This window comes from Podarcis vaucheri (assembly GCF_965113315.1).
Source record: "Podarcis vaucheri genome assembly, chromosome: 1".
NCBI lineage: Eukaryota > Metazoa > Chordata > Lepidosauria > Squamata > Lacertidae > Podarcis > Podarcis vaucheri.
In genome coordinates, this window is record NC_138759.1 from 95816737 (window position 1) to 95831324 (window position 14588).

The window sequence follows — 14588 nt, forward strand, 5'->3', positions numbered from 1 at the left end:
GTTCTACTAAATCAGACCAAGCGTCCATGTAGCCCAGCATCATGTTTCCAGTCATGTGACCTGCCAGATGCTTCTGGAAAGCCCAGAAGTAGGGCATCTCATATGCATACTGCTTCTGAATCTGGTAATTCCATGTAACCATCAAGACTAATAGTTGCTGATACACCACATCTGTATACTCACCTTTTAAAATCCCCTAAATCACTGTTCACAACGTAGGTTTGTATCCATACTGAAAAACAACAACTTTGAAATCTTAACTCCATTGGGTTCCATCTTACCCAGTTGTGGACAGGTTCCTGGTGATGCTATACTCTAATTGGCTGGTTCATTTTGTAGTTCCCTAATTTGAAGCATCTCATAGTGTCCTGGCATCTCACTCCAGATTGCATTACCTTTTTTGCTACTTCTTGTTTCCTCCTAGGTTTCCAACCCAACACCTATACTGATTAAAACTTCATATTCAAACATACTCTCTTGCATCATATATATGAAGCCTTTTCTGTGAAGCTTGAAGCATCCCTATGGATCTGTAAGTAATGTTAGTTGCCACCTGCTTATTATCCTAAAGAAAGGTTTGAAATATTATAGAGTAACTCACACCAACAAGGGAAACCCAACGGTCACAGAGTCTGGAGTAGAAGGACGCTGGCATTTTCTGAATTTCTAATTCTTGGCTTTGTTGTTTTACATTTAAATCTACAGAAGGAGAGAGACAGTAGAACAATGGATAGATTCTGAAGGATCAGGCCTAGGCACTCAAGTGTCCTTGATAGGGATCACATAGTTCACTATGCCTAAACAAAACTTCTTCCTTCTTCTGTCAGAAGTTCAAATCCAGCCTCAGTGTCTTCTCCCTCCCACCCCCCAAAAACCTATTGCTTTCAGAGGATACAATTCAAGTATCAGGTGCTGTGTTGTTCTGAAGTTTTCTAGCAACAACAGGCTAACTTTTCTTCTTCCTTGATGTGAAAGTCCCAGGAAAGCACTAGTCTGCTTCAAGAGACAAAATCTCTGCAAGGAGAGCCTACTGAAGATGGTTAGTTAAGAATGGGGCTAAAATTAAGGGATTCTTCAATGGCAGATCCTCTGGAGGAGGGGTTTGGAGAGGCTCAGGTAACAATTTCCTCACTACTAAGCAGATGTTTTTGTTCCTGTCTACAGTCCAGCCTTTGTTGGCCAATCAAGACAACGAGGGGGCTCCTCACATAGATGCTGAGGGAGTGGCCTTCTTGGCATGAGGCTTCCCTGACAAGCTCCAAGGTTTCAGAGGAACATAAATATATCACTATACATGCAGAACATACAGCTGGCCAGCACTCCAGCTCTTCTCCTTTCTCCATCCCTTTCCTATTACTATATTCCTTGCAAAAATGAAAATGAAAATTCCAATTATTTGGAAACACGGTTTGTGCCAATTGCAATATATTATGCTACAACTAGTTCTGGTCACAGAATTTAGAATGTATTCACATTCAGATAACACAGCAGTCCAAGTTATGAGATCTTCCGATAAGATTGTTTAGGTAAGGAGAGGTTTTGCTGAGCTTAGCTACTGCTCAGGTCCTCAGGTCCTTTTCACACTACAATTATGCAGAAGGCAACATTTTCGAAAGGGAAAAATATACGGGCATGAAACTGAACAATTTCAGTTTCTAGACCACAATCAGAATTATCTGATGAAGACCACCACAAGCCTTTCTGCTTGTAAAGAATGGAGAGTTGATGTTTAGGATGTTAACTTTTGGAAGCAATTACCTCCCATGTCAAGGTAAAAATAAATGTTGCGATACATCTCACAGTGAAAGGATTCATATGTAGACTACTGGCACAGTACACTGTAAATAGTAGATCTTCCTGCACTGAATTAAATCTGGGCAACATTTCCACAGGCAAATTAGAGGAGAATCTCTTGTGAATCATTAAAACAGACTCTACAGTTATAAAAAAAAAGGATAAATTGTTGCCAGGTTTGACAGACTGACCCTGTAAAACCGATTTTCATCCTTGCCTACGGAGGAGTACCAGCAATATTCTTTATTTTAAAAGGTAAGTTTAATTGTGCTTCTTGTTACCTTCCACTTGGTGACTGGCAGTTTTCTGCCTCTCTTCAAAATGCTGGCCTCTGTCTTGGTCCTGCTTCCGCCTGGATCCTACAGCAGCAGAACTCTCTTCATCCTGGTGATTCAGCTCTGAAAAGCTCTGCATACTTTTGTCACTGGATTCCAGGTCACCACTGCAAAGATCCTGGGTAGAGGCAATGTTATTGCCAAGATCCAAGAGAAAGCTGTCTTGTAACGTTTGTTTGACTGCCTTCTTCTGCTTCCTTGACTTGGCCATTTGGCTAACACCCATGTCCTTTTCTTTTCCCTCAAGATTGGCTCCTGGGTCTTGGCCGGGAGGCCTAAAAATATGATCCATGTCTTTTGTGAATTCTAGCAAGGTGCCATCGGATCGGCCTTGCATTATTCCACCTGATCCATAACAGGATGGCTTGTCCAGTATTAAAGGCCGAGAACAGCTGAGCACGACCTTGGAATCCTCTCTCAGTATCCTTTTGGAGCTCTGCTGAAGTCTGTAGCTCATGGAGACAGAGAAATAGGAGTAATCCACAACAATATAGGTAAGCATGAAGTTTATGGTGACAATTGGAGCGAGAACATTCACTTGGCCAATGAAAACGAAGGCCATGGTGATAAGGCTTGTTAAGCAGATTGCAGCCACCGGGGTTTTGTTAGGTCCTTTCTATAGTTAGAACAGAAAGAATATGCATATTGTTATGTATGAGTAATAATCTAATTAGAATCTTTGCAGATAGAATTCACAGAATTGTAGAGTTGGAAGGGACCCCGATGGTCATCTAGTCCAATCCCCTGCAATGCAGGAATCTCAAGTATGTCATACATGACAGATCGCCATCCAACCTCTGCCTTAAAAGCTCCGTGGAAGGAGAGCCCAGCACCTCCCAAGGGAGTCCGTTCCACTGTCGAACAGCTCTGACTGTCAGAAAGTCCTTCCTGATGTTTAGTCGGAATCTCCTTTCTTGTAGCCACACCAGGGGAGGAATGAGTTAGCTCACTCCCCACATTTTCATTACAAATCCCTTTCCTGTCCCTGCTCAGCAGCTATTAATTGTAAACAACAACAAAAAGTACACAAACAGAGGCAGCAAGTGTGTCTGTCAGATCAAAGAGAAACATTGCGATGCATTAGCTTTAGAAGTTTAATGTGGACCCTCACTTTAAACAGTGCCTGTGTTCTAGAGTGTTTCTGAATTCCAGCTTAGAGAGAAAGGGTTCGCCACAGGCCTTCCCTCTTAAAACAAACAACAAAAGAGCTTGAGAATCATTTGGCAAAGAAAGATGCAAGAATATGTTGAGAGGTAGCAGACGAGGTACGAACAATGTGGAATGAGGGTCCATTCCAAATAAAGTTCATGGTTTAGAAGCTAGTTTGGGTTTTCTCTTACACAAAGTTTGGAAGATTACAGTGCTTCCTACTCAGACTGACTGGAGATCTAAATATCCCTCTGCTTCTGGAAACTCAATTAGCAGCTAGCTACTACTCTGGTGAGATAAACCAAAGGTATGCTTGTCTGAACTTTTGTGTACTGTAAAGAAAAGGCGGATTAGTCTATGTTCCATGTTTACATACCCCCCGTCCAAGAAATGCAAGTATTGGTATCACATTTTCTTGGGCGATGCACTGAAGGATTCGGGGTGCTCCATACAGACCTCCCATGCAGGATGCTAAAGATGAAATGTACAAACCAAGTAAGAATAAGAAGCCCACCAAGGACACCTAAAATAAAAGAAACAAACAAAAATTGGCATGTTTCTTGACTAATGCTACATACATTACAGGGCTGGCTCTACCATTAGGTCGAGTGGTGTGGCTGCCTCAAGCAGCTGTTTGAGCTGTACAGATGCTACACCTTCAAAGCACATTTGAAGCAAATTCTTTCCTGCAAATAATTCTGGCCACTGTAGTTTAGCCCTCACAGAGTTACCATTCCCAGCAACTCTTAACCAACTACAGTGCCAAGAATGTGCTTTAAAGGTATTGTGCGCACACAGCCTTAGTTGTCGTTAAAGAACACAACATGTTAGGTATTTTGTTTGTTTTCTTGTACTTCTGCTCCTAGGAAGACATGCTTCTGGGATTTTTTTGTGCACCTCAATTGGGGGTGTCATTTGCTGTTCCACATCAGACAGCAAAATGCCCTGGGCCAGTTCTGAACATCTGTGGGGTTACACAAGGGAGCTGGTATAGTATGGTGATGAGTTGGTAAATCTGGAGTCCAAATCTCATCTCAGCCATGAATTCACCAAGTCCACTCACACTCTCTTGTAGCCACTGCAGACTGGCACTCCGCAGCATGCCAGGATCTGATGTGGGAGGTCCCTAGGACTGTTTCCTGGGCAGCAAAGGAAGCCTCTGAGCCGAGCTTGCTGCCTGGGTAATTGGCCCCACCTGCTCGCCTAATCAGCAATTTGCAAGCAGCCATGGGTCACCAGGCTTAGCCAGCCCCTCCAGTATATAACACAGGCCACTCTGCAGCCACTTTTTGTTGGGCCACAGCACTCCCCAGGTGCAATCCAGTAGGGGCATTCCCCCTTGATGGAGGTCGGGGACTCCCTCATTTCCAGTTGACCCCATTAGTTATTCTGGCAGGCGGGCCAGAAGGGACGGGGTCTACCCAATGCCTATGCTAAACTACTTACATCTGCTGTCAATCAAGTTGTGGCCTGAGTTCACCCAAATATTAGTTGCCATGTCTCTTATTCTTGGGTCAACCTGGATAGCTCAGTTGGTTAGAGCGTGGTGCTGATAATGCCAAGGTTCCAAGTTCGATCCCCATATGGGACAGCTGCATATTCCTGCATTGCAGGGGTGGACTAGATGATCCTTGGAGTCCCTTCCCATTCTATGACTCTATGATTCTATTGGGGAGCGCCAAAGAGTAGTGGGGGTGCCTTGCATGCAAGTGGTCTAGCGTGCGCTTCTGTTTTCTCTGCCTCAGCTACTGTTGTTAATTTATAGGTAACAGCATTGTTTTACAGGGCTGGTATAAGGATGATAGAGACAATATATGTGCAGAGCTTTGAACAGTTAAAACATAGTATGCTAGGAATAATTACTTCTAAGTGAATATGATTGTGATCAGGTTGAAATCTAAACTCTAAAGAACACGGCAAAAAGGCGGGTGCGGGGAGGATGGCTCCCAATCCATTGGGAAGCTCTCCTAAAATGAAATGATTGAAATGAATGGCAGCTGTTCAAGTACAATTTAAAATGTAGGATTTCAGTGCAGCTTGCCCAGGAAAACATCCTGGTGCATATTTCATCTCTAATTAACATGAAAGAACTCACTTTAATTTGCCCTGCATAGCTAGCAAGTATGAGCTATGAACAGAGTGAAGCAATCCCATAGAAAAAGCTCCACTTAAGCAGCAGCAAGAAACCTGCACAGCTTACAGGAAATGCAGCAGATTCTCAGTTCCATTTACATACTGGAAGGAAGCCTGAAGAGAGCTTTATTTCAGGGGAGTGCACTTATGTAGACAGATAATCAAACCGGAAAAGACGCAGAAGGCTAAAAGCCTCCCGATAGCCGGAAAACAATCCCATCTATCTGCCTAATGAAGAAAATCAATGTTATAGATGTTTATTTTTTACATGGAATAGAACCAGATCAGATATTTCATATAAATCAAAGAGTTCTTCTGAAACACGTTCTAAATGATTTAGTGATTGATCTTGGATGTATGCTTCAAAAGGTGGCTCCTGTGCAATATCAAGGGGGTTGCGCAAGATTGAGCACTGAATGGATTGGGTCCTTTTCTTTTCCTGTTTTAAATGTGCAAGTCACTTTCTTCTCAAACTATGTTAGAAAAGAACAACTCTGTAGCCCAACCTTGCACATGTTTACTTGGATGTAACTCCCACTGAGTTTACTGGGTCTTATTCCCAACAGGGTGTAGGACTGCAGCACCAGTGCTTTAAGCAGTTTGCAGTTAGAAAAACTGCATTTTCCACCATTTGATCTAGTAATCCAGCTAACTTTTCCCCCATGCATACTAACAAAAGGAAACAAAACAAAGCTAGCACATGTATCTCATGTTTCTTTTCTTATCAAGAGAACAACTAGAGGCCTCAGTTCATTCTGCATTACATATTCCCTACTAGGACCTAGGACCCTCGTACCTACGGGACCGCCTCTCCCGGTATGCCCCACGGAGAGCCTCAAGGTCCATAAACAGCAACACCCTAGTGGTCCTGGGCCCTAAGGAAGTTAGATTAGCTTTAACCAGAGCCAGGGCCTTTTCAACTCTGGCTCCGGCCTGGTGGAACACTCTGCCTCATGAGACCAGGGCCCTGCAGGATCTGATTTCTTTCCGCAGGGCCTGTAAGAGTTGTTCTGCCTGGCCTTTGGCTTGGAACCAATTTGATTTCCTCCCTCTCTTTCTTTTTTCTTTTCCTTCTTCTCCTGTGATGAGGCATTTTAATGAGGCATTTTAATATTTTAATGTTTCAATATTTTAATGTTGTATTTTAATTTTGTTTTAAGTTGTAATCATTCAACTTGTTTTTATTATTGCTTGTTAGCCGCCCTGAGCCCGGCCTTGGCTGGGGAGGGCGGGGTATAAATAAAAAATTATTATTATTATTATTACTAGATACAAGCAAGGTCTGCAAATATATTAAAACAGCGGACAGAGTAGGCTTGCTCAGGAGTCAGATGAGATGTGACCAGGTAAAAGCACACCAGGTGCTTAACAGCAAGTAACCAGCACCCCATCTGTCATTAGGCCTAGACACACTACCAAGACTACTACTACATCTGGGTACTATTACCATTGTTTCTGCTCCTCATCAGTAAACACTCTGCTCCTTTTCTGGGTTTGCTAAGGGAAGATGAGGAGAGGGAGGAACACTGAAGTTGCTAAGCATCCGCAGGATAAATTGCACCAATTCTGGATCATGTGGCTAGAACGAAACAAGGACTGAAGTTGCTGAGGGGTTGCGATTTGGCGCTTCTGCACATGCACAACCACCGAAACCCAGAAGTAACCTGTTCCAGTACTTCCGGGTTTTGGTGGGTCCGTAACCTGAAAAAACGCAACCTGAAGCGTCTGTAACCTGAGGTATGACTGTATCTAAAGAAGTGTGCATGCACACGAAAGCTCGTACTAATAACAAACTTAGTTGGTCTCTAAGGTGCTACTGTTATTTTTTGCTATTGCACCGAGCAATCTCAGAGGGCAGTTCTCTTACATGGAAAGAACACTTAGTGCTCAATTAGCATCTGTTATTTGGGGACAACATAGCTAACTTCATGCTCCCCTTCTTATTCCCTAATTTCTAAATGCGGACTGAGCACAGGAAGCAACCTTATCCGGAGTCAGTCCATTGGTTCATCAAGCTCAGTACTGTCAAGGATGACTAACAGCTGCTCTTCAGGGTTTCAGACAGCAGACGCTTCCAGCCCTACCTAGAGACGCAGGGGATTGAACCAGGAACTTCTGCATGGAAAACAGATGCTCTACCAATGAACCACACTGAACTACAAGCCTTCTATAGCTGACATGCATTTAATAATAATTATATAATTTCCTAAGAAAACATTCAGTTTTATGTATATATATCACCTAAGAAAATATGGTATATCATAGTAGTACAACCCCTACACGTTTACAGTGGTGCCTCGCATGACGAAATTAATTCGTTCTGCGAGTTTTTTCGTCTTGCGAAGCACGGTCAAGTCGCAACTGCACCTCTTCAAGCGGTTTTAAGAAAAAGGAAACAAACTTTTTGTCTTGCGAAGCAAGCCCATAGGGAAATTCATCTTGCGAAGCAACTAAAAAAACGAAAAACTCTTTCGTCTTCCGAGGCATTCGTCTTGCGAGGTACCACTGTACTCAGAAGTATTTCCCACTATGTTCAATGGGACTTTCTTCCTAGTAACTGTGTTTAGGATCACAGCTTGTTTCTGCTTATGAAAGCAGTCTGCAGGACCAGGAAGATCAAAGAATTCCTGCAGTCTTTCAAAACCAATAAAGCCCACACAAAACCAAACTAAGCTTCTTTCTTCATATACAAAACTGTGTTGCTGACAGAGAAAAAGAACAGAGGAAAGGGGAGGGGAGGGGGGCAATGAATATACTTTTTCAATTGGAAAATGAACAAATAAATAACTGATTTGAAAATAGCATTGCTACCTACTATCATAATACATTTTTAAAAGTCATCTCCCTGTGTATTCGAAAACCAATAGTGGATTGTATCAAGATTCGCATATAATTTCAGTTACCCAAAAGGTCTGTATTTGAAAGTGCTACTTGACATTCCATTCACAACTTGGAAGGAAGTTGTCTTTTCATTGAAAAGTACTTTTGAAAAGCTCAAAAGTACACACACACACACCATTCAATGAAGACAAATTCTTCACAAGGAATTCTTAATTCAAATTTGATCACCTCTAATATCCCATTTGCTTTATTTCCTTCTCTCTTAAGTTCAACAAAATTGCGTTTGATGACAATGTTACTTTAAGAATAAATGACAAATATACTACCACGTTATTTTTCACAAATTACATTTGCCACGCAAGACCAGCAAAGAGCAATTCTGTCAGCATATTTTAATCCTTTTATTACATCAGCAGCACCTTTTATAGCTCAAAATAGAAAGAAAGCCCTTGTCTCCTGATTCTTGTGTTTTCATGTTGAATAGAGATGGGCTCAAGCTTTCTTTCCAAAAGAATTTGCTGAGCAGTATCTTTTCCGAAAAAAGCAAAATTTAAACTAGCGTTTTCCATATGGCTTGCATTCTCTCTGTTTGCTAAAGGTAACAGCCAAGTGTTCTCCTTCTCTACTGTGCTGGACCCATTAAATACACATTATGACAACAAGGCTGGCTAGACCAGAACACAGTGTGAAGTGCATTCACAACAGGGGATTACTTTCTAGCAGACCAAGTAAGAGAGCTCCATCATGATTGGTCTGATGTCTACAGGTTTAATACCTGCCTACACAACAGGAATAACAGAGATCTTGGCTCAGGTCCCTGCTCAGCCAGGAAGCTTACTGGGTCAAAGTGAACCAGGCACTATTTCTCAACCTGACCTCCCTTAACAAGTTGTTGTAAGGATAACATGGTAGAAAATAGGAGTTGTCTTGAGATCATTGGAGGAACAGCAGGATTAAAATGGATTATGATAGTTAATAACCTGTGAACCAAAAGCCAAAGGCAGGCTACAATTGAATGGCTATTCAATAACCCTGGTTTTGTAGTCTCACGCTGGCAGCAAAATCAGGAGGGGTTTGGGGTTTTTAAGTTTGGTGGGTTGCAAATGGTTTGAGCTTGCTAGCCCCCCTTTTTTTTACTGCACAACAAAATATGATGAATCAACAGCTAAGTGACCAGCAAAGAGAGCTCTTTGTAGGTGCTTCCAGACTTTTGCCATTTTGGGGTGGTAGTCAATTATGTGCCAGAAAACGGAGGCTGTGCAATTATAGTTGGTTGGGAGGTCTTATGCAACAAACCTGCTTCCCAAAAAGACTGGACTTTTTGTGATAAGGAAAGTGACTTGAAACACACTGGGAAGTGTGAGATAGGATGCAACAGAGATTTCCCTCGGGCTCTGGTGAACTCTGCCATTTGGAGAGAGGCTCAGTGCTGCAGAGGGCCTGGCTACACCTGCCAACATGTAGTCTGCCATCCAGGTGCTGGTCCAGACCCATATCTGCTGAGCTTCAACAAGATGGCAACATCATGTGTCCTCAGAACATACCCTGGAAGTATTAAGAAACTGTTCTGGAACATGTAAGGGCAAATTGCTGAACTGCATCCTTAAGGATGCAAAGAACCAAAGAATCATAGAGTAGGAAGAGACCACAAGGGTCATCTAATCCAGACATAGGCAAACTCAGCCCTCCAGTTTTGGGACTACAACTCCCATCATCCCTAGCTAGCAGGACCAGTGGTCAGGGATGATAGGAGTTGTAGTCCCAAAACATCTGGAGGGCCAAGTTTGCCTAGGCCTGATCTAGTCCTTGCAATGCAGGAACCTTTTAGCTCAAGATGTCTCCCCGGACTTTCAAACCAATGAAGTGCTAATTTCAATCACAATAAGCTAGAATGGGGAATTAAAAGGAAACCTTTTATATCAGACTTCATAGCTCCAAATTGGCATATATATATATATATCACAATGGAATGTCTAGTATTTAATAATCCTCTTAACTTTCACTGCAGTTATGCTGGGCTAAATCTGAAAGTGTAAGATTGACTTTCTGAAAGGGAGCCTTTATAATTTTATTTAGCAATTTCAGTTTGGTCTGGGGTTCCAGTGAAGGAACAGGGGATACTGAACAATATAGAATATTTAACGTTTGATAATATTGGCCTGCTTTAATTCTTAAGGCTCTTAGTTCAATCCCTCTGTTAAGAGGTAATACTGAGATCTGTAAGAGAATGTAAGCTGCCCAAATCAGTTTTCCACAGTAAATTGTGTGGGATATTCCAAAAAGAAGTAGACCTTCATACTGGGCTACAAAGTGTAATTTTAAGGCAGCAGTTCCCACATTTTTGTTGTACATATGGCCATTTACTGTAAGCTGCCCAAGGAGTACCATACAAATGCTGAAAAGTAAATAAATAAAACTTTGATCTGCATAATAAACAAAAATCTGCAGATGTACAGTATGCAGAGTTGTATCTATGTTATATCTATGAGGCTTGGTGCATAAAGATAAATAATATACTATATATATTACAATATACTACATTATGATCACTACAGGCATTTGAAACGAATAAGAGAAGTTTGGGAAACCCAGAAACCTCGTAAGTCCCTTCTCTTTCCTCATTCCTCTAACTTTTCCTGGAGCATATATCTCATATAGTTTGGTCACCTGTGATCTATACTTGCTGCTGCTATTTGTGTAATATACTGATCACATGTGTAACATGTTGCTCTGCTTCAGGGAGCAAGGGTAGAATCTCTTGCCTCTGACTGAGAATTAAAACATAAGTTTCTGTACACCTGAACCACGTAGACTTTGGCTTGTGTAAACCATAGTAAGCCTAGGTTAGACAGTGCAAATGCAAACTAAAGTGAAGAAGTGAGGTGGCAAATCAGATCACACAAGGGAAGGAAGACAGAGTGCAAAAGTCCAGCACTCGTCTACATAGTGCCAGACTATGATTTGGCTTTTAGTCTGAACAGACTCAAGCTCTAGGACACAGAAATCCCATAGCTTGCTTTCAAATATGCAAGTTTTCAATTATGCATTTTCAAATTCATCCATTTTATGTAGCTAGAGAATCTCAGTTAGTTACCTTTTCTGCCATCATAAAATCATAGCGCAGTGATACCCGGGTACAAGTGGCTCCCAACAAAAAAACAAATACTATGTATAGAAACCACCTGCGAAGAAATAAAAGAAATATTAGTGTCAAGCATATGAGGACCATCACTTATTTTTCTAAATTATGTTAGGCATCTATTGCCCTACAGTATAAAATTATCCACTTAAGTAAATAATCAATGATAGTAGCATGTAATCTTCCTTGCTCTACGTTCTGAAAATAGTTGCTTCCTTGCTATTCCCATCTGAGTCGCTGCACAAGTGGTGCCCAGAACTAGACACAGGTGAGATCTGACCAGTCATATTACCCAGTAAGACAAAGCATATAGGAGTATAGTCAAGTACTTTAACTACTGTGCCACCATCTCTGCTTACAAATCAAAGTATTTATCTGTAAACCAAAGTGAGAAACATCATTTAGGCAGCAGTGTATCTCATTTATTATAAATTCGAATCCAATGGGATCCTTTAATTTAAGAATTATTTCTAAAAATCCATTTGCTGTGGAATTTATCTAGGGATCTGTGGTGGATGTTAGAGAAAGACTCAGCCTGTTTATTTCATGTTCCTTGTGGATTTTTTCCCCCCAACTAGAGGAAGAGGTTGGGGCTTTCCCCCTCTTTTCTTTTAAGATTTATATCCATTTCAGAAGAATCTCAGCATCCACAAATTCTTATATATCCTCTAAATCAGAAATAGAAGGTGGGGGACAAACATTAATTTGTTATTCTTTTTGCTAAGCTGCCCAGGAAGATTCTTTGACTGCCTGTCTAGGTTTGATTTGTCAGGTAATAAATAAATCTATTTTCATATTACAATAATCTATATCACACATGACAGAAAGAAAGTTACCAGGAGGTTTCCTCATAAGCACCACCACCTTGTTTTCAAGGGACTTACGAAACACCTATAGCAGATAGGGATCCTAGAGGGATATCTGTTGCAGGCTTCCTGAGATCACCACTCATATTGAACCCAGCCATCACACCTGCGTTTTGGGAACACGGGAAAATAAAGAGGACACTGTGTTAGATTGCTGTAAGACAGTAGCCTTTTTAAAAACATCGCCGGTGCATATGCTGATATCAGGGCCATGTATACAAGCTTTGTGATTAAGCCATCAGGTATCCAGTGGCAACAAGCTACAAACTACATGCCCACAAAGAGGTTCTTTGTTCCAAACTGGACAATGGCACTGGAAGAAAAAGCAGAGATTTAAACAAAAAAGGGCTTATCTCAAAACTATCACTTGAAAGCAGTCCCCTCTCCAAATGACCGCTGACATTCAACTCTGCAAATCATTCAAACAGGCCACACATATTATGTGGGTAGTGTACTCCAAATATATTATAGGTTCTGACACATTCACAAGATAACTCTTGTTACAAAATGTTTTAGATCATCAGCCTTCAGGACAAAGGGATCCAGCATTTGCCCTTTATGTCTGTGATTACTGTTACCCACCCTCTACCAATTTGGTATACGTGGGCTCTCCTTTAATGAATTCATTGCAAAGTGTTCAATTGGTAACTATTTGATAGGACAGCAGTCACATACATACACTCAGTACGCAGGGGAAAGGATTGCCCAGCACCCTGCAACACACATCTTTCTTCCAAGTAAAAAGGCACTAGAACTGAACCGAAAAAGCACTTTCCTATGTTACAGCTTACAGCAGCTCTGACAAAGGGCTTATCAGCACTTGTCCCACTGCTTTTCCCTAGGGAAAACCACTCCTTAGGACTCAACTGGAGCAAACAGCAATCGGTTTTCAGTAGGTTGCTGTTTGTTCTGATTTAGAGCGAGTTTTCCCTGGGAAAGGAGGAGGGCAAGGGAAGTGTGGGCAAGCTAAAAGTCAGTTTACAGTATCAATAATCATCACCTTCTTTGCTCTGACTTGGGCCTTTCATTCTTACCTCAGTTTTGCATTCACACAGTAGCAATCTGTCATTTTTGTCTCAGTTCAAATGCTATCTTTCTCTGCTACCAACACATTCTTTGATTGCTCTGCTTGTTTTGATTCTGTCTCGTTCCAACCCAAGAAAGGACACCCCAATCCAATGGTGTTTGGGTGCTGCTTGATACTTTTAAGATTGTCCCATTCTGTAAAATAAGTTTCCTGTTAAAGGTTGTACTTTTAGCAGCAGTCACTCCCTGCTGGGATGGAGGACCGATTCAGATGGTCTAATGGAAACTGATTCTTGAGTACTCTGGGGAGTTTCCCAGTGGATGGAGACTGTGATCCTGTTTAGGCTCTGGTCCTGTTGTGGGACAGCAAGATGAGGAGGACTGTTGATACAGTCGCTCCCAAGGTCTTCTCCAATGCTACAGGGTCCATACAGCATCTTGGTTTATTAAGGTTGTATGGGAAATGTTTATTTTTATGTACACAACTTAGAGATGATTACGCAGTATATAAATGCCATAAACAAAGAGGTGCCTGCTTCCAGCTTTGGCTGATTTGCCAGCTATGTCTGTTCCTCAACCAAGATAACGTGTACAGTTTTGCATGCTCTAGCAACCTTTTGCCTAGATCACTGTAGCACACTCTACTTAGGATTATCCTTGAAAATTGCCAGAAAAGTGCAGCTAACACAGAATGCAGTTTCCAGAATAATGTTGGGTGCCTCTGTGCAATCTACCATAATGTCCATTCTTGCTATCTATACATTACCATGCCCAGACCTGGCATTAACATACAAAGCCTATTCTAGTATCAGCTATGCTTGGATTTCAAAGGGGCCGTATTTGGGAATGCCTAAGGCTGCAATTCTAAAAACACTTACTGGAGAGACCATATCCTATCAAACCCAGGGAGACTCACTTCAGAGTAAACATGCTTAGGATTACTCTGCAAGTACATATTTCAGCCCAAATGAGCAAACTGTTTAATACATTTCTGTACACACACACACACACACACACACACACACACATGCGTGTATGGTAAAAAAAAAATCCTGTCTGCCTACATCTGGAATGGCTTTCCCTCTCAGTATTTTTAAACTATCTGTGGTTGTTGTTGCAGTCTTTCTGAACTAATTCAGTAAAATCAACATCTCCCACACCCACAACTTCTCATGCAACTCATGCAACAGTTTAATTGCTTGGATGACAGAGCCACTTCTTTACTATTACATTACAAAATGTTCGGGAAGAAAGCCAGTAGCTTCATCTGAAATGCTTTAAATATCTATTACAAAGAAAGGAGCA

General features: G+C 41.6%; 1 protein-coding gene across 5 annotated transcripts in view; it reads right to left on the reverse strand.

The window, feature by feature from the left end:
- SLC12A8 (solute carrier family 12 member 8) overlaps positions 1 to 14588 on the reverse strand; it is a 63290-nt gene that overhangs the window by 8078 nt on the left and 40624 nt on the right. For 4 of the 5 annotated variants that reach the window (XM_082235346.1, XM_082235347.1, XM_082235348.1 and 1 more), the window contains exons 7-11: positions 12276 to 12363; positions 11347 to 11434; positions 3655 to 3801; positions 2076 to 2745; positions 602 to 699 (exon numbers count right to left, since the gene is read on the reverse strand). In XM_082235346.1, coding sequence (XP_082091472.1) covers positions 602 to 699; positions 2076 to 2745; positions 3655 to 3801; positions 11347 to 11434; positions 12276 to 12363 — 1091 coding nt within the window. The remainder of the gene's footprint in view (positions 1 to 601; positions 700 to 2075; positions 2746 to 3654; positions 3802 to 11346; positions 11435 to 12275; positions 12364 to 14588) is intronic. The other variant, XR_014222828.1, reaches the window with a different exon arrangement.